Raw genomic sequence first — 20589 nt, 5'->3', positions numbered from 1 at the left:
CTTATGTTTAGAACCTGGCTGATATTCTATAGAGGCCACTATGTGGCTAATCATTATAAAATTCTGGTTAAATATTCACTACCGAAGCTCCAGAAACTCATTGACCCAACTTACCTTGAGTGAACTCCACCATTCAAAATGGTGCACAATAGTTACAGCAAAGATCGGGGAACTGGGTTATGACAGTGACTCCTTCAATCTGCTAACCTTTACTGAAACTTTTGCCCTCATTAAGGAGAGGCTGTTAGAAATGGACTATCAACAACTGCAGAGCTTGGCAAATAAATCTTGTTCACCAACGAATATGTCAATTCCCTCTCCACGCAGGGATACCCGCCTATTATATTACAAGCTCACAAATCCCATACACAGGAGAGCCTATATGCTGGCTAGATTTAACATCATGCCATCTCCACATAGAGGGAAGACTTAAAGGTCTTCCAAGCTTACAAGAAGGTTCTGTGCCTGTAGCAGAGGACAGCTGGATTCCATCCCACACATTCTCCTGAACTGCGTATTATACCAAGAACTCCGATCCAGCCTGCTATCCCAAGCTATAGACCAGGGGTAGGGAACCTGCGGCTCTCCAGATGTTCAGGAACTACAATTCCCATCAGCCCCTGCCAGCATGGCCAATTGGCCATGCTGGCAGGGGCTGATGGAATCTGTAGTTCCTGAACATCTGGAGAGAGCCGCGAGGTTCCTACTCCCTACAGGCAGACCCCTATCATTGATTATACTGAATCAGATAAAGTAGTTATGCTTTTAAATTGTCAGGATTCTCATTGTTGCCTGATAGTGGCAAAGTTTTTGTCAGAAGTTTGTAAACTGAATGTATGACAAACGCGAAGTTTTTTACTATTCACTTTTTAACTGGAACTGTATTTTTATACTATCGTGTATATGCCAATAAAGGCTTATTGAAATTGAATTGAATCCCTAAGCCAGGAGTGTCCAGCTCTGCTCCCCAAAGGTCCTGGCCCCATGAGTGGCATGCTGTGCTTCCCATTTCCACAGGCCACGCACAACTTGGCCTGCTCTGAGTAGAAACCGTGGTTCCCTCAATACATAGATTTACTTCATTTATATCCAGCCTCAATCCCCAGTGGAGTCTCAAAGCAGCTTATATCTTTCTGTTTTCCTCCATTTTATCCTGTGAGACGGGTTAAGCTGAGAGGATAAGCCTGGCCCAAGGGCCACCAGCAAGTTCTGAACCTGGATCGTCCGGATCCGGGGCTAACAGGCTTAACACCACACTGGATCTCTGTGGGTGCGTGCATCACAGATGACTTACGACAACCCCATAGGGTTTTCAAGGCAGGAGACATTCGGAGGAGTTTGCCACCACTCAGTGTGGGCTGAGAGAGTTCGGAGAGAACTGTGACTGGCCCAAGGTCACCCAGCAGGCTTCATGTGTAAGAGCGGGGAATGGAACCTGGTTGTCCAAATTAGAATCCGTCGCTCTTGATCACAACCCCATGCTGGCTCTCTTTAGACATTTGAAAAAATATTTTAAGAGGTCTCAGAATTGCCCACAACGCTGCTCGTTGTTTGTTTACCATTGAGCATCGTTTTAATCGGTCCTGTCTTCCAAACAGCACAGGGCGCCGCTTTATCTTCACAACGACTCTGTGAGGCTGGCCTGTCTGAGAGAGTTTTAACTGGGCCAAAGTTTCTTCCCCTCCACATAACTTTTTGGCTCAGGAAGGATTTAAACTCAGGTCTTCCTGCACTGGGTCCTGGTAAAGCTGTTCCCCCCCCCCCCACACACACACACACAAGACATACACCCAACTCACAAGAAGAGGTAGATAAGGATCACCATGTTGAGGGGGCTCAGGTGAGACCACCAGGTCTTCAACGGATTTTTAGGATGTCCCCTTCCTGCAAAGAGAGAGGGGAACAGTTTTGAGGCTGTGAAACAGGGGCCCAGAAATGTATCCGCTGAAAAATCCACATGTCCCTTTGTATCGTTCGTTCGTTCGTTCGTTCGTTCGTTCGTTCGTTCGTTCGTTCGTTCATTCATTCGTTGCCCGCTGTTCTCATTGGGACTTCAGACAGATTACACACAATAAAGAAATACAATCTTTAAATGTGATTTTTTAAAATCCAGTACTTTTTTGCTAGTTTACTATGCTTTGTAAAGTTATTGTAAAGTTATGAGCAGCAGTTATTGTAAAGTTATTGTAAAGTTATGAGCAGCAGTGGCGTAGGAGGTTAAGAGCTCGTGTATCTAATCTGGAGGAACCGGGTTTGATTCCCAGCTCTGCCGCCTGAGCTGTGGAGATCTTATCGGGGGAATTCAGATTAGCCTGTGCACTCCCACACACGCCAGCTGGGTGACCTTGGGCTAGTCACAGCTTCTCGGAGCTCTCTCAGCCCCACCTACCTCACAGGGTGTTTGTTGTGAGGGGGGAAGGGCAAGGAGATTGTCAGCCCCTTTGAGTCTCCTGCAGGAGAGAAAGGGGGGATATAAATCCAAACTCTTCTTCTCTTCTTCTTCTTATTTGCTTACTAAGAGATCTGATTGGCTAATGGCTGGGAGGAGGCGGTCCTTCAAATAAGGTCCCAGGTACACGTGAAGCTGTCTCCCTCAAACTGAGTCAGACTGTCCGTATTGTTTACTCAGACCGCCAGCTGCTGTCCAGGCTCCCGGGCAGCGGTCCTGCCCATCACCCTCAACTTTGTGTGCTGAGGATTGACCGTGGGGCCCTCTACTCTATCCCTGAGCCAAAGCCCCTCCCCATCAGCGGAACCCGCAAAGATCCCCCGATTGCGGCCAGCCTCCCTTGAACAGCAAACGACCCTCCGAGAGCTGGGAATGTCAAAAGCAGCAGGCCAGGTAGGGGGAGGGAAAGGGACGAGCAAAACAGGTGGCAGCTAGTTCAACCAGAATGCAGAGGTAGACTGCCTTTGAATGTTGAGGCTCCACTGTCCCTTCCCACTGCAATTCCAAAAGTATGAGGGACACATCTGCTGCTTAGGATGTTGATTAAGTAGAAGTCACAGGAGAGGCCTCGGAACTGCTTCCTAGTGGGTGGAGCAGTAAAGAAAGGGTTCATCCCATTCAGCCAGCTTAAGAAAGCCAGGCCAGACTCACCTCTGCTTGCGACCGCCAGCACCTGCTCGGCAGGTGTTTTCGTGGGCTTCTGCGGTTCACTTGGTCCATCTGCAAAGAAGATCTTCCAGTTACTGTGGCAGGCAGGGATAAATGAGGTTGGAAAAGACTTGTGGTTCCTAAGGAGGGGTGTCAAATGAATGATCCACCGTGTTTCCCCGAAAATAAGACCTACCCCCAAAATAAGCCCTAGCATGATTTTTCGGTATTTTTGGAGGATGCTTGAAATATAAGCCCTACTGCAACTATAAGCCCTAGTTACCAGACTCCTCCAGAAGCATTTCATCCTCCACTAGGTTGTGGTCCAGCTGTCTTGAGGTCTATAAAGAAAGAAGAGCAAGGTTAAAAACAGAGATGGTTTTTGTTCAGGGGGTCAAAAGTTATGGACTCTCAAAAGGGGTGCCCCCATTCCCCATTGTTTCCGATGGGAGCTAATAGAAGATGGGGGCTACACCTTTGAGGGTCCATAACTTTGGCCCCCATGAACCAAACTTCAACAAACCTGGGAGGTATTATCAGGAGAGTCTCCTACTAATACCACTCTGGTTTTGTGAAGTTTGTCTAGAGATCTGTGCTAAGGGACTCCCAAAGGGTGCCCCCATTGTTTCCAATAGGAGTTAATAGAAGATGGGGGCTACACCTTTGAGGGTCCATAACTTTGAACCCCCTGAACCAAACTTCACTAAACCTGGGTGGTATCATTAGGAGAGTCTCCTCCCTAAAGATACTCTTGAAAGTTTGGGGCTGCTAGCTTAACAATTGCACCCCTGACAGAAGGCACCCCTCAAATTTCCCCAGATTCTCCTTTTAAATCCACCCCCTTGGGCATGGATTTAAAGGGAGAATCTGGGGTCCCCAGTTTGGACATTGAAAGTGATGCTGTTTCAGGGTGGGGGATAATCCACCCCCAAACAGCATCATTTTCAACCTCTCTTGTTAACCATGGTGGCTTTCTTTTGGACTGGGTGCTGCCTTTCCTAACCTGCGGAACACATTCCAGCTGAGCTTTTATTACTGTGTTTTTAAATAACCTCCAAGCATCCTAGACAGTTTTGACTCTCTTGATTTTCCCTTTCAGTTTCCTGCACACTATCCCCCTCATCTTTGAGAAATGTCCCTTTCTGAAGGCAAATGTAACTACATTAGTAGTTGTCACTTGTTCAAGATGCAGAGATACTGAATCTGACAGCATTGTGGTCGCTGTTCCCTATTGGTTCAACAACACTGACTTCCTGCACCAGGTCCTGGGTCCCACATAGAATTAGATCTAGGATCACCTCTCCCCTGGTTGGTTCCACAACCATCTGCTCTAAGCCACAGTCATTTAGCATATGATGAGAGGCGGTCTGGTTAGAAAGCCACTGCCAGTCAAAAGAGACACTACAGAGCTGGCTGGACCAAACTTCTATCTCATCCCTTTCATATTTTATACCAAACATGGGATGTATGGGATTCCACAGCTGGCCACTTAGTTCAGAAGCCCTTCCTAAATTAATTCCCCCAAATAAAATTCATGGAAGTCCCTATTGCCACCCAGACCCGGCACATTTACCAAAGATATCTTCGGCGGGTGCTCTAGGCTGCTGTGAGATGCCACTGGACTGGGATTCCGGCTGCCATCCTTGGAGGAGGAGGAGGAGGAGGAGGAGGAGGAGGAGGAGGAGGAGTAGGAGGAAGAGGAGGAGGAGGAGGGGGAGGAGGAGGAGGTTTAGTTCCCCGGACACCCAGAGAACACTGCAGGGCCCCGTTGCTGACTTATGGCCCCAAGCTGCACAGGACCCTGGAGTCCAGGGGGTGAGGATGGGGGCAAAGGGATGAGCCAAAGTTTAACCAGGACAGTTACCTGCAGATGCTTACAAACAGAACGCAGCAGCTGGAAAGTGGTTTCTCGTGAACGCAATGATCCAAACACAAACTACGGACCGAAGAGAAAAAGGGGAAAAAATGGCATCACCGTATGTCCCAAAAGAGAGACGAATTAATCCTATGTTGTTCCTTTTTATGTGCACTTTAATTTTTTTGTTCTGGGTCCAGCTGCATCCTCTTCAGGAGCAGCAGTGGCGTAGGAGGTTAAGAGCTCGTGTATCTAATCTGGAGGAACCGGGTTGGATTCCCAGCTCTGCCGCCTGAGCTGTGGAGGCTTATCTGGGGAATTCAGATTAGCCTCTACACTCCCACACACGCCAGCTGGGTGACCTTGGGCTAGTCACAGCTTCTGGGAGCTCTCTCAGCCCCACCCACCTCACAGGGTGTTTGTTGTGAGGGGGGAAGGGCAAGGAGATTGTAAACCCCCTTGAGTCTCCTGCAGGAGAGAAAGGGGGGATATAAATCCAAACTCTTCTTCGGGGGTCTTCAAACTATGGCCCTCCAGATGTTCATAGACTACAATTCCCATCAGCCCCTGCAAGCATGGCCAAGTGGTAGGACTCATGGGAATTGTAGTCTATGAACATCTGGAGGGCCATAGTTTGAAGACCCCTGCTCTTCTTCTTCTTCTCTTCTTAAGCTGAGTATCTCAGTGATGTCACAGCAGTTCATCCAATGGCAGGTGAGGCAGGAAGCTTCACGGCTGGAGCGTGAAACGAACTTAGCTTCACCTTATATTTCCATCAGCAGTTTCCGTCCTCTGCTTTTGAGGTGAGCATTGCCTGCTCTGACTGGTAGCAGCCCTCCAAGGGTCAAAGGCTTTTGCATCTTCTCCTACCAAATTCTTTTAACTGGGGGTGACTGAACTTGGGGCATGCCGCTTGGGCAGGCTGACCAGACGTCCCGCTTTTGGTGGAACAGTCCCGCCTTCGAACAATTTGTCCCGCATCCCGCGGGTTAATTCAATTGTCCCGATTTTTGGGAGGCTGCCGTACTGCCTTCTGGGGCGCAAGGCAGTGCGGCAGCCTCCCCCGCGCGCGGCCCCTACCCCCCCCCCGTCCCCGGTTCCCAAAGGTGACCATCTGGTCACCTTACGCTTAGGAAGCAGATACTCTATCCACTGAGCCACAGACCTACCCTTTGGTGAATCAACAGCGTTTGTGACCGATCAGGGAGATCCACTATTTTCCTTCCAAGCAGAAACAAGTCCAACGACTGCATGGACTCCCAACATTTCCCACAATAACACCTCAGGCCTGTCTTGTCTCTCCCTGTTCCTCACCTGAATTGCTATGGAAAATTGGATAGCCAGTGTGGTGTAGCGGCTAAGAGCGGTGGACTCTAATCTGGAGAACTGAGTTTGATTCCCCACTCCTCCACCTGAGTGGTGGGCCCTTCTGGTGAACCAGATTTGTTTCCCGGCTCCTCCATGTGAAGCCTGCTGGGTGACCTTGGGCTAGTCACAGTTCTTTGGAGCTCTCTCAGCCCCACCTACCTCACAAGGAGTCTGTTGTGGGTAGAGGAAGGGAAATGAGTTTGTAAGCTGCCTGAAGTCTCCTTTCAGGAGAGAACCCAAACTTCTATGCTGCCTCAGGTGAGGAGATATTGCATCAGAAAGCCAAGGGAAGGAATGGAGAGTTTGGAGATTGTGATGGCAGAACTAGCAACCAATTGCTCATTCCTGTATATTAATACCTAGAAGAACATCCTGGCTTCCGGGATCTATCAGTACCTGAGTGACATCAGCAGCTATTGCGTCAACCTGAATTCTCATCTCAGACCTATTTGTGTGAGGTCAGGACAGGTTTTAGGAATGGCACAGGGATCAAGGAGGAATGCAGGAGTCAGAAGTGAGCTACTCTGCAACCCACACCCCCGGTCTCCATGGGCAGGTTTCCAAATAGGTGGAAACACATTCCAATAACAATTAAATAAATAACAGACATATAATATTAACGACAACAGTTCTGGCCTAGGTAACCCAAATTCCACATCAAGGCCAGACTGCAGCATTTCAATACCTTTGTTCCTTCCCAAGAAGAAATGATGGAAAAAAGAAACTCCAGGTTATTAGAAGATGAGTCTGTAGAAGAAGAAGAGGAGTTTGGACTTATATCCCCCTTTCTCTCCTGTAGGAGACTCAAAGGGGCTGACAATCTCCTTTCCCTTCCTTTCCTCACAACAGACACCCTGGGAGGTGGGCGGGGCTGAGAGACCTCCGTAGAGCTGTGACCAGCCCAAGGTCACCCAGCTGGCATGTGTGGGAGTGCACAGGCAATTCTAAATTCCCCAGATAAGCCTCCACAGCTCAAGCGGCACAGCGGGGAATCAAACCGGGTTCCTCCAGATTAGAATGCACCTGCTCTTAATCACTACGCCACTGCTGCTCCAGTAATTGTAGTCTGCAATTACTGGAACTCTTGACTCCTCTCTCCACTTCTGTTCCTTTCCCCCACGGCACTCATTTGTTTATGCATTTTCAAATCTTGGGAACCTTAAGGTCTAGCAACTTAGGGATATTTTCAAAGCACAGGAGAATCTTCGGATGCTAGAGATTTCCAGGAAGACTCTCTTCCTTCTGTCTCAGTTCATAGCCTCTTACCTTCTCCGCCTCCACTGTTCGGATGCTGATGGCATTGGGCACCAGCAGAGCTGTGTTGGCTTTCTTGAGGACGCTGACAGTGACCGCTGGAATTATGACCTGATCCAGGGAAAGGGAAGGAAGGGAGAAAGTCAGAAGGAGATACTACCTCTTAGTATTCCCTTGACCATAATGGCTCAGGCTAGTCCAATCTTCTCAGGTATTCAGAGGCTAAGCAGGGTTGGCCCTGGTTAGTACCTGAACGGAAGACCACCAAGGAAGTTCAGGGTTGCTACACCGAGGCAGGCGACTGTAAACCAACATTTCCTGTCGTGAAAACCCTACTGGATGGCCATCAGTCAGCTGCAACTTGATGGCATTTTCCACCACTGCCTAGTTGGTCCTAGAACGGTGGTTTATTTATTTATTTATTTATTTAATTAGGCTTTTATACCGCCCCATCCCCGGAAGGCTCTGGGCGGTGTACAGCATATAGGGATACAATATAAAATAGGTAAACATTTAAAAGCAGCGATAAAAAATTACAAATTTTTGTTCCAAGAATTATATAAACATCTCAACAAAATAGAGTGGCGTCCAGCATTCCAATAATAAAAAGTCCCTCCCCCCAAAAAGAGAGGCATGGCGAGTCTCGTTAGGTGACAGGGGCCACAGAAAGGGGGCACCATTAGCGGCCGGTTCCTCCAAAGGCCTGGCAGAACAGGTCCCTCTTACAGGCCCTGCGGAACTCCCCAAGGTCCCGCAGGGCCCGGACAGCTGGAGGGAGAGCGTTCCACCAGGCTGGGGCCAGAGCTGTAAAGGCCCTGGCCCGTGTGGAGGCCAGCCGCATCACCGAAGGGCCAGGGACCACCAGTAGATTGGCCACCACCAATCGGGGAGGCCGTACGGGGACATATGGGGTGATGCGGTCTCGAAGATACGATGGTCCCAGGCCACGTAAGGCCTTAAAGGTTCTCAACCTTCCTAATGCCGCGACCCTTTAATACAGTTCCTCATGTTGTGGTGACCTCCAACCCTAACATTGATCCATTTGACAGATGGAGAACACTGATGCAGAGAGTCTTAGGCAGTGGTTCTCAACCTTCCTAATGCCGCGACCCTTTAATACAGTTCCTCATGTTGTGGTGACCCCCAACCCTAACATTGATCCATTTGACAGATGGAGAACACTGATGCAGAGAGTCTTAGGCAGTGGTTCTCAACCTTCCTAATGCCGCGACCCTTTAATACAGTTCCTCATGTTGTGGTGACCCCCAACCCTAACATTGATCCATTTGACAGATGGAGAACACTGAGGCAGAGAGTCTTAGGCAGTGGTTCTCAACCTTCCTAATGCCGCGACCCTTTAATACAGTTCCTCCTGTTGTGGTGACCCCCAACCCTAACATTGATCCATTTGACAGATGGAGAACACTGAGGCAGAGAGTCTTAGGCAGTGGTTCTCAACCTTCCTAATGCTGAAGAGCCACAGTTCGACTCCCCCATGTTGTTGTGAGGGGTCCCGACTAACAACCAGTCCAGGTTGACGAGATGCAGAACCACTGTCTGCTAGAAGGTTGCTGTGTGGCCATTCACAACCTTCCTAATGCAGCGACCCTTGGCCTGGTTCTCTCTCCAGTTGAAAGACCCCAATCCTAACATTGGTGGTTTGGATGCAGCACTGAAGGGGAAGAGTCTTGGGCAGAGCTGGGTCCACTGTCCATTAGGATGGCCACTTTAATACAGTTTCATGACTGGTGACTAATTCCAACATGGATCCAATTTGCGGGTGGGGAACACTCATGCAAAACAGAGGCTGGAGGCGAGGGGTTCTCGGAAACCTGCACCCGGGGCACTGCATGCAACCCTGTGTCCCATGCTTACTCCTTGACACTGGCGCGTGCCCAGTGCTTCAGCCCCATTTGTCCCCTTGGTGCTACGCCACTGCTGCAAAGGGCAGGGTTTGGGGAAGAGGGGCCTTAGCCGGGCATAAGGGGTCCCGACCCACAGGTTGAGAACCACTGTCCTAGAAGGTTGCTGTGGCCATTCACAACTCTAGACTTGGGGTTCTCCCAGGGTAACTGGCCGTAAATTGGAGGTTTAAGTGGCGTGAGGAGGTTAAACAGAGCTCGTGTATCTAATCTGGATGGAACCGGGTTTGATTCCCCAGCTCTGGAAATCGCCTGGAAAGCTGTGGAGAGCTTCTCTGAAATTCAGATTAGCCTGTGGCTCCACACCGCCAGCTGGGTGCACCCCAGGCTAGTCACATGCGCCCGCTTACTCTGGAGCTCGGTCTTCAGCCCCATTTGTCCCCCTTGGCTCGCCACTGCTGCAAGGGCTTGGGGGGTTTGGGGAAGAGGGGCCTTAGCCGGGCATAATGCCATACAGTCTACCCTCCAAAGCAGCCATTTTCTGAGGGGAAAGACGAGGAGAAGTGGCATTAGAGGTCAGCCTTTGAGTCTCCTACAGGAGAGAAAGGGGTGATATAAATCCAAACTCTGCCTTCTGAGCTGTGGGAGGCTTCTCTGGAAATTCAGATTAGCCTGTAAACTCCCACACGCCAGCTGGGTGACCTTGGGCTAGTCACAGCTACTCAGGAGCTCTCTCCAGCCCCACCTACCTCTGGGGTGTTTGTTTGTGAGGGGAGAAGGGCAAGGGAAGATTGTAAGCCTTTGGGTCTCCTACAGGAGAAAGGGGGGATATAAATCAAACTTTCTTCTTCTTCTTATCTGGGAATTCAGATTAGCCTGTACGCTCCCACACACGCCAGCTGGGTGACCTTGGGCTAGTCACAGCTTCTCGGAGCTCTCTCAGCCCCACCTACCTCACAGGGTGTTTGTTGTGAGGGGGGAAGGGCAAGGAGATTGTCAGCCCCTTTGAGTCTCCTACAGGAGAGAAAGGGGTGATATAAATCCAAACTCTTTCTTCTTGCGCGCGCGCGCGCGCGCACGCGCGCGCGCGCGCGCGCGCGCGCGCGCGCGCGCGCGCGCGCGCGCGCGCGCGCGCGCGCGCGCGCGCGCGCGCGCCCTCTGGGAATTCAGATTAGCCTGTACACTCCCGCACCGCCAGCTGGGTGACCTTGGGCTGATCACAGCTTCTCGGAGCTCTCTCAGCCCACCTACCTCACAGGGTGTTTGTTGTGAGGGGGGAAGGGCAAGGAGATTGTCAGCCCCTTTGAGTCTCCTACAGGAGAGAAAGGGGTGATATAAATCCAAACTCTTCTTCTTCTTCTTCATCATCTCTCTTGTCTGGAGAACTGTTACAATTCCAGGAGATCTCTAGGCCCTACACGGAGGCCGGCACCCCTGGCATCCATACCCAGCTTGACCAATCCAGAGGTTTAATATTGGATAGAGAGTTCTCTACCCTAATCACCGCAGCCAAGAAAACGTGCTCCCCCCTGTATTTTTCTCTCCCATTTGAATGGGGCCACTTGGCACACTACCTGTATTGCTTAATAAACCCCGTTCAAAGGAGAGCCATAATGCTCGCCAGGTTTAATGTTATGCCTTCTGCCTTGTTACATGGCAGATTTAATAAGCAAGAAAAGGCTAAAAGATTGTGCCCATGTAACGATGGCTCAGTTGAATCTCTGGCCCACCAATTACTCCACTGTCTCAGATTCAAGGAAATCAGATCCAAGTATGTGAATCTTACTCCTTTACATTTACCCTTTCTCCCCGATTTAATTAGATTACACTACTTGTTGGACAACCCTGATCCTTCTCTCTGTATGATAGTGGCAGACTTTCTCCTGGACATTACCAAACACCAGTAGATTTCCTTCGACCTAACATTTATTTCCTGTTTTATATATGCTTTTTAATCCGTTTTTTATTATTGTTGTACTGCTGTCTATGCCAATAAAGGCTTGCTTCCTTCCTTCCTGTGAAAGTAATTGGAATATATTACTAGCCAGCTGCAAAGGTTGATGATGCTCTCGGTCATTTCAGGCAGGCGGCCGCCACCTTCCCATCCCCCGCCAGCTCCTTCTGGCTTCGGCAGAATGGAAACCCCTACCTTAACTTCACGCCGCAGCATGCTGCAGTAGAAACAGATGTGGTTATGGGAAATGTAAAGGCGGCCGTGATACGGCACCTCCCGCTGCCAGGCGCATGAGAAGGCTGTGAGAGAAGACCAAGGAAAAGGGAGTTAATGGAGAGATCTGGAGAAGGAACATGCAAGACAGCAGGGGTATAGCGAGGGGGAACCGCGCCCAGGGCGTCGCACCCCACCGCATCCCGTTGGTGCTACGCCACTGCAAGATGGGATGACAGACTGGAGATCACATACTGTCTAAGAGCTCCTCCTCTTCAGGAAGATCTTTAAAGGCCCGATGGAAATTCACAGAATGCTTCATCAGCTGGCGAGAGAGGAAAAGGGGAAGATGCGTTAGCTGTCGCCATTGAGACAGAAGCGTCACATTTGTATTCTGAGTAACACATGATGAAAAGATTTCTTAATGTATCTACTTAATCATTTAGGATCTTTTCACTTATATCCTCATTTCCTATCACTTGTATCCTCATTACTATTTCTCTACATATTTATATTAAGAGATAATTGTAAGCCAAGCATATATAACAAGATAGTAGTTAGACTAGAACAAAGATTTCTTAGGCTGTTGTAAAGATTTATTTTTTCATGTATATATAGCAGCATACATTTGTATGCTGCTATATATTGTACGTATTCAATTAAATTAATAAATTTAATTGAATACGTACAATAAGATCTCAGTTAAAATCAGTTAACCTGCCTAATAAGATTAACAATTAAAATTGTTTTTACCCAGCTTATCTGTTAATTTCAGTGTATTCTTAGTCATAAGATTATAAATGCAGATATATTTCATATTAATTTGTCTTGCACTGGTAGTGAAGCAAAATTAAAGTTGTGCTAGAAGTGGCCTTGCTTGCCGTGGAGAGAACGGAAAGTGAAAGTGGGGCTCCAGAAAATACATCCATACATGAAATCTGGCTGTGACGGACATTCACACCCAACAGCAGATCTGCGTGAGACCCATTCTCCATGCCAGAACTTCAGAGTTGCCAGCATATCGGAAGGGCAAGTGACTCCCTGCACGCCGGGGCCGGAGCGAGGCGGAACTGCGTCCGGGGCACGCGTGCATCCTGTGCCCCTCCACGCCCCCGCCCCGCTCTGGAACGCCCCTGGAACTCCCCCTCCACATCCCCTTGGCGCTACGCAACTGCTGCACTCAAAGGGGCTTTCTAGAAGATTCTTCATTTCAAAAAATACCAAGAAAAAGTGCTCCCCCCTGTATTTTTCTCTCCCATTTGAACAGGGCCACTTGGCACACTACCTGTATTGCTTAATAAACCCTGCTCAAAGGAGAGCCATAATGCTCGCCAGGTTTAATGTTATGCCTTCTGCCTTGTTACATGGCAGATTTAATAAGCAAGAAAAGGCTAAAAGATTGTGCCCATGTAACGACGGCTCAGTTGAATCTCTGGCCCACCAATTACTACACTGTCTCAGATTCAAGGAAACCAGATCCAAGTATGTGAATCTTACTCCTTTACATTTACCCCATCTCCGCGATTTAATTAGATTACACTACTTGTTGGACAACCCTGATCCTTCTCTCTGTATGATAGTGGCAGACTTTCTCCTGGAAATTACTAAACACCAGTAGATTTCCTTCGACCTAACATGTATTTCCTGTATTGTATATGCTTTTTAATCCATTTTTTTAATTATTGTTGTACTTCTGTCTATGCCAATAAAGGCTTGCTTCTTCTGATTTCAAAAAATAAAACAAGACTGCTTGCATTTAAACCCCAAGTCTGATCCTAGAAGATTTATCATGCGACACAAATTCTGCCGGGATTGCTTCTCTACACACCTAAGGGAATCCTGTTAATTTTAATCAATGGTGGTAGATTAAATACAGCTGATTACGGGAATGCAGATGGCCAGGGGACATTGGGTTCAATTTGTTCAAGGATTGCAGAAAGGAGGCACACTGTGATCTGGTTTGAAATCTTCTGCTAATGGCAGGGATCCAGGCCAATTAGAGGAGTTAATTAAAAAGCACGGGATGCCATGCTCATGAGTAACCCGGCACATGATATCCAAATTAGACGAGGGAAAATTGTAAGAGGAGGTTTGGCAATTGGAGAAGGACCTACTTTCTGGGGCAATTTGGGACATGTCAAATAGTCATAGTGAGGAAACTGCATAACCTGTACTCAGGTATAGGGGAAATTCTTCTGGTGTGCAACTCTTCTGGTGTGCAACTCTTTGCTATCACTTTACATGCTTTTCAACATCTGCACACTTGTATTTTGTTGCAGGTAAGACGTGTCTGTGGACCAACATGGCTGCCTCCAATCTTTGATGGTTCGGGGGCAAGAAGGAGGAGGAGGAGGAGGATTTATATCCCCCTTTGTCTCCTGCAAGGAGACTCAAAGGAGCTGACAATCTCCTTTCCCTCCCATCCCCCCAACCCCCGGTTTGTGGGTTTTTAAAACATTTTAAGTGTTTTTTCGGTTTTTGGCCTGCAAGGGGTGCATTGTTTAGGCTAGCAGCACCAAACTTTCAGGGATTGTTTGGGGGCCTCTCCTGATGATACTACCCAGGTTTGGTGAGGTTTGGTTCAGGGGGTCCAAAGTTATGGACTCCCAAACGGGGTGCCCCCATCCTCCATTGTTTCCGATGAGAGCTAATAGAAGATGGGGGCTCCACCTTTGAGGGTCCATAACTTTGGACACCTTGAACAAAACTTTACCAAACCTGGCTGGTATCATCAGGAGAGTCTCTTACTGATACCATCCAGGTTTTGTAAAGGTTGGTCCAGGGGGTCCAAAGCTATGGACTCCCAAAGGGGGTGCCCCCATCCCCCATTGTTTCCAATGGGAGCTGATGGGGGCTACGCCTTTGAGGGTCCATAACTTTGGACCCCCTAAAGCAAAATTCACCAAACCTGGCAGGTATCATCAGGAGAGTCTCCTAAAGATACCCTGAAATTTTGGTGCTTCTAGCTTAACAATTACACCCCTGACAGCAGGCACCCCCCAAATTTCCCCAGATTCTCCTTTTAAATCCACCCCCTTCGGCATGGATTTAAAGTGAGAATCTGAGGTCCTCAGTTTAAAAGAAAAAGAAGAGTTTGGATTTACATCCCCCCTTTTTCTCCTGTAAGAGACTCAAAGGATCTTACAATCTCCTTGCCCTTCCCCCCTCACAACAAACGCCCTGTGAGGTGGGTGGGGTTGAGAGAGCTCCGAAAAGCTGTGACTAGCCCAAGGTCACCCAGCCGGCCCGTGTGGGAGTTCACAGGCTAATCTGAATTCCCCAGATAAGCCTCCACAGCTCAAGCAGCAGAGCAGGGAATCAAACCCAGTTCCTCCAGATTAGAATGCACCTGCTCTTAACCACTGTGCCACATTGAAAGTGATGCTGTTTCAGGGTGGGGGATAATCCACCCCAAAACAGCATCCCTTTCAATGTCGTTTAACTGGGGACCCCAGATACTCCCTTTAAGGTCTGAGGTCCCCATTTTAAACATTGAAAGTTATGCCATTTGGGGGTGGATTGCAGCATCACAGCAGCAGCCCATGGTGGGGGGGCTTAAAACTCAGATTTTTTCACCAGGCTCCATTTTCCTCAGCTACGCCTCTGCCCAGAGGGGAGGGCAGAAGGGACTGGTGGGGGGATGGGGCAGGGCAGGGCAGGGGAGTCTGCTGTCCCCGGCCTCGGAGAGCTGCTTTTATAAGCTCTGGGGCCGGGGGCTGGGATTGGGGAGGCGTGGCCCCTGAAAACCCCCCCCCCCCCTAAAAATCTATACCTATGTCCCTGGCCAGAGATCAATTCTCCATAAATCTGTCCAAGCTCCTTTTAAAGCTAAATACATCAGCTGGAATTTGAAAGTAAAAACAGGAGGAGGAAATAACAGTCAATTGTTTCCTTTTCTTCCCCAGTAATTTTCACTGAACCCGTAACCTGTTCTACACCTGGAGTCTCATAAGCCAATGAAAACGGAAGCAGTTTCTTATCTTTCATTCTAGGATTTAACAGACTGCAGACCAGAAGAATCTCCATCTATCCTGACACATCTCTGTCCCCTTCTATTTTTTCTGCTTCCGATAACGCCTCCCAATAAACACCTCGCTTAACTTGTCTTTCGGTTGGTTGTAACAAAAAGGAACTACACAACGGTTCAGGGAATGTTGTAGGTGCTTCTTCCTGCGGATGGGGTTGAATTTGGATTAAACTCATTTTCTTAAAAAAAAACACAGAAAGCATCTCAGAAGACCTGATACCTGCCCGGCATCCATACCCCCACTCACCCCTGTTAACCTACATTGGACATGGAATTTCTGGGCTGGGAAAAACCAGTTTCCTTTTCTGCCTCTTTGGAGAAAGTGAGATCATCGGTTTTGGATCTAGCATAAGAAAGCAAAGAGAACAACATTTCTGCATCACATTTCAAAAAAAACATTCAGTCCTTGCTTTTTAAATCCAGCATCAAGGGAAGACATGAGGCATCTTCCCCCACAGAACTCAAGGTGACGTACACAACAACCCTGTGAGGTAGATTATGATGTGAAAGAGCAGGGGCGGAGTGAGGGGGGACTGCGCCCGGGGGACGTGTGTGCCCTGCACCCCTGCCACGCCACTGCCCCACCCCGGAACGCCCCACACCAGTGCACACCCGGGGCAAGTGGTCCCACCCTATCCCCTGGGTGCTACGCCACTGGGAAAGAGTGACGCGCTCGGTCTTAGTAAATGTGCTACATGGCAGAGTGGGGATCTCACCGTAATGACTCACCGTAACAAGGGGGGATGGATCCCATTTCGGGGTCCCCCAGAAAGAGGTTCCTCCAAGCTCTGGGACTTCTTTTGATCCCACATCTTCTTTTTCCCCTTCTTCTGCTTCCCAGAGTGGTCAGGCACGCAGCTGGGGAGGAGAAAGGCTTGTTGAGTGACAACACACAGCACTCCCTCAGCTTCAGCCACAGGGCAAATGCCAGGATTTCCTCTAAGACTGTCAGTCACCTGTGAAGTAACCACCCATCATTATACTCATGAGACTCATTTTCCTAAATCCTGGGGCATCAAAGGGCAAATGTCAGCAATAGGAAGAAAGGATATCTTCCATGGCGAGAAAGAACTGGAGAGCAAGAGTCTTAGCCAAATAGAAGAGTCTCTTCCTCGTAGCAATGGCCAAGTCGGTTTGTGTGGGAGCAGGCAGCCCTCAAGGTACACAGGTTCGAGGCTGTCTGGGGCTTTCAAGGTCTATTCTAGAACCTTCGACTGGTCTCAGAAGCAGTTTGAAAGTCAGGACAGATGGAACAAGGCTAAAGTGATACGGTCCATACAAACCACTCCATCCAACCTTCTCGCCACCCTGTTCTCTACCAGTCATAGTTTCTGAACACTCTCCAAGGGCAGCCCCACATAAAGCATAATGCAGTAGTCTATTCTAGATGTTCTACCCAGTTGCTGGCCCACTTGACTCCGTCATGCTGATTCTGGCGACTAGCAAGGTCACCATTCTTTCCGATAGATGATAGATAGATAGATAGATAGATAGATAGATAGATAGATAGATAGATAGATAGATAGATAGATAGATAGATAGATAGATAGATAGATAGATAGATAGATAGATAGATAGATAGATAGATAGATAGATAGATAGATAGATAGATAGATAGATAGATAGATAGATAGATAGATAGATAGATAGATAGATAGATAGATAGATAGATAGATGGATGGATAGATGGATAGATGGATAGATGGATGGATGGATGGATGGATAGATGGATGGATGGATAGATGGATGGATGGAGGGAGGGAGGGAGGGAGGGAGGGATGGAAAAAGTGGGAGGAGGGGGGATTGAAAACATTTTAAGAGATTTGTGCAAAAAGGGTCATGGATTCATAGGGTTATCATGTCAGAAGCAACCTGATAGCACTTAACACACAAGAACAGGCACATTCCTTCGTACTTGGGATTCTTGATATACTTTCTTCAGTCCAAAATAGGTTTTGTTTTTCCTGTGGGACTGCACAAACACACGAGCGTCTTCTCTTTCTGCAATAACGCACCACCATTTTGAAGACTTAAAGGAAGGAAGCCCTAACACAGGCTTTCCCGTCATAGTTAAGCTGCCTGCCTGCTTCCTTTCTCCCGTACTTGGATTAAAAAGCAGATCACGCAGCTATAATATGCTCCGATGGATCCCCTATAGATCCAGAGAGTTGGTTTTGGACGGTAGAGATACTCTTTGAAACTTAGTTTTAGCTTTAAAAGGGGCTTGGACGGATTGATGGAGGAGAAGTCGATCTATGGCTACCAATCTTGATCCTCCTTGATCTGAGATTGCAAAGGCCTTAGCAGACCAGGTGCTCAGGAGCAGCAGCAGAAGCAGCAGAAGGCCATTGCTTTCACCTCCTGCAGGTGAGCTCCCAAAGGCACCTGGTGGGCCACTGCGAGTAGCAGAGAGCTGGACTAGATGGACTCTGGTCTGATCCAGCAGGATCCTCCTTATGTTCTTATGACCTCTCAAGCCAATGCCAGTTTCATGGGGTTATTGTGACATACATGTGTAACTAAAACAGAACTTGCTGTGCTCCGGAAACAGGGCCCAAAACATCTATTCCATTACATGGAAAAGTACAGGGAAAATCTGGTTGTGTGGGTTGGATCCAGAAAATACTGAACTTACTGGCTGCCTGCCCGTGACCTCTCTCTGCCTGGAGCAGTTTAGAAGATCTAAGGAATCCCGTTTAAGATTTAAGCACCAGATGGATTTTTAAATTGTAGAAACAGAAACGCAACGCTGTCCAATGTTATACGATGTCCAGCGTTGATCCTGCAAGCAGTGGGATCTTTTGGACTTCAAAAAGGGCAACCAAGAAGAAGAAGGAGAAGGAGAAGGAGAAGGAGAAGGAGAAGGAGAAGGAGAAGGAGAAGGAGAGGAGGAGGAGGAGGAGGAAGAGGAGCAGGAGCAGGAGGAGCAGGAGGAGTTTGGATTTATATCCCCCCTTTCTCTCCTGCAGGAGACTCAAAGGGGCTGACAATCTCCTTGCCCTTCCCCCCTCTCAACAAACACCCTGTGAGGTGGGTGGGGCTGAGAGAGCTCCAAGCTGTGACTAGCCCAAGGTCACCCAGCTGGCGTGTGTGGGAGTGTACAGGCTAATCTAGATCCCAGAGAAGCCTCCCACAGCCTCAGTGGCAGAGCTGGGAATCAAACCTGGTTCCTCCAGATTAGATACACGAGCTCTTAACCTCCTACGCCACTGCTGCTCCAAATTTGTCAAGGAAAATGCAGCCTTCAGCACTTCACGATGCTGAGTTACTTGGACATTCCAGAAGGAAGGATCAGCTCTCTACTTTAGCCTGGCCTGCCTCCTACTTGGAAGTTTTGGAGTTGGAAAACCCACGTCTCCAACAGGATACAGGGCATGAGCTGATCCAGTCATGCAGCTCCCACATTCCTGGGATAATCCCGGAAGAGGATTCCTGCCCACGCAAGAACAGTTGGGCCCGAACGCAGCCACCTCGGAGCGCAACTGTATTGCCAACCTGATACGCCCACTGTCTCCCGCAGAGCAACTCTCCCCCCAGAGAAGACAGAGAAGCCTCGCTGAAACACAAAGCCAAGCCAAGCCTTTATTGGCATACATAGAACAACAGCAACAAAACACAACAAACATAAAAATTTTAAAAGGCAAAAAGGATAACCTCAGATGAATACATATTATTACTGGCTCTGAATTATTTCCGTAACAAAGCTTGCAACCTCTTCACAAAAAAACAGAATCAGAATTGTTCAACAAGAGAAATAATCTAATCAAATCTGTTAACTCAAATTGGGTGTAGATTAACATATTTAGATCTAATTTTAGCAAATTTGGGGCAGTGCAATAGCTGGTAAGCCAATGTTTCAACGACCTTAGAATTACAGCTACACAACCTTTTAGATTTTTCCAGGTTATTAAACCTGCCATGTTATTAAACCTGCCACCTCGCTGAAACACCCACAAGCCGCTATCGCAACTTTCCGTCAACAGATAACCAAGTCCCACTGGTAGAAATTTTAACTGGCAACCAGGATGGATACCTCAAAAGGCCATGGCGATCACATGTGGATAGAATGCGCAGAAGTGAAAAAATTTTGGACAAATGTATTCTTATATATCGAGAAACTGGTGAAGATTAATATTGATTTAAATAATGACAATGTTCATGGGCGTAATGGAGGATAGAAGGGGGTTAAAAATATAGTTATATGTATAAAATAATGATCAAAGCAGCCCATGCAACTTGGGCTGGAAAGAAAAGAAAAAATGGACATGGGTGCTGTGTGGTTTCCGGGCTGTATGGCCGTGTTGTAGCAGCATTCTCTCCTGACATTTCGCCTGCATCTGTGGCTGGCATCCTCTGATTCAGAGATCCTCTGAAGATGCCAGCCAGGCCAGCAGCATTCAGGAAAAGACTCTACTATGCAACCATAACACTTCAAGCTATTCCGACAGTGAAATCGCCGACAATACAAAATGGACACTTCAGAAATGGCTAGAATATATCTGGGAACAAGTGACACTTGATATTTTCGATATATTAACCAAAAATAAGACGTGGCAAGATAAACCGAATGAAATTTTGAAGATATGGATAATATACTCGGACTGGATGAGAGAAGCTCGAGTCAATGAAGAAATATGGGAGAAGAGGCTACAGAGAATGAATTTACTGCTGTTTGTGTGACAAAACTATGAGGAAGAGGAAAGGGGGGAGGGAAAAGGGGGGAAATGTATTGTTTGAAAATGTATGAAGAAGGAAATTATTATAAACCGTAAAATTCAAATGATACAATAAAAAAATTATATATATTTTAAAAAGGCTATGGTGATGGCCGACATCACCAAATTCCTGCAAATTCCCCCTCTACTATCAAGTTCTCCCCTGCCTCCACAGAAACGATGACTCCCAAACCATCTGGACACTTATTGCTAATTTTAAAAATGCATTAAGGGACCTGGAAAC

General features: G+C 47.9%; 1 protein-coding gene across 3 annotated transcripts in view; it reads right to left on the bottom strand.

Annotated features, from left to right (window-relative positions):
• Positions 1 to 20589, bottom strand: part of LOC125432417 (GRAM domain-containing protein 2B-like) — a 41713-nt gene that overhangs the window by 9209 nt on the left and 11915 nt on the right. For 2 of the 3 annotated variants that reach the window (XM_048495908.1, XM_048495906.1), the window contains exons 2-11: positions 16360 to 16488; positions 15892 to 15973; positions 11859 to 11928; positions 11586 to 11689; positions 7587 to 7685; positions 4962 to 5033; positions 4671 to 4739; positions 3381 to 3438; positions 3101 to 3169; positions 1800 to 1884 (exon numbers count right to left, since the gene is read on the bottom strand). In XM_048495908.1, coding sequence (XP_048351865.1) covers positions 1800 to 1884; positions 3101 to 3169; positions 3381 to 3438; positions 4671 to 4739; positions 4962 to 5033; positions 7587 to 7685; positions 11586 to 11689; positions 11859 to 11928; positions 15892 to 15973; positions 16360 to 16488 — 837 coding nt within the window. The remainder of the gene's footprint in view (positions 1 to 1799; positions 1885 to 3100; positions 3170 to 3380; positions 3439 to 4670; positions 4740 to 4961; positions 5034 to 7586; positions 7686 to 11585; positions 11690 to 11858; positions 11929 to 15891; positions 15974 to 16359; positions 16489 to 20589) is intronic. The other variant, XM_048495907.1, reaches the window with a different exon arrangement.

The sequence above is a fragment of the Sphaerodactylus townsendi genome, linkage group LG05 (assembly GCF_021028975.2).
Source record: "Sphaerodactylus townsendi isolate TG3544 linkage group LG05, MPM_Stown_v2.3, whole genome shotgun sequence".
Lineage (NCBI taxonomy): Eukaryota > Metazoa > Chordata > Lepidosauria > Squamata > Sphaerodactylidae > Sphaerodactylus > Sphaerodactylus townsendi.
Note: the sequence above shows the minus strand (reverse complement) of the source record. Positions and strands in the feature narration are given on the sequence as shown.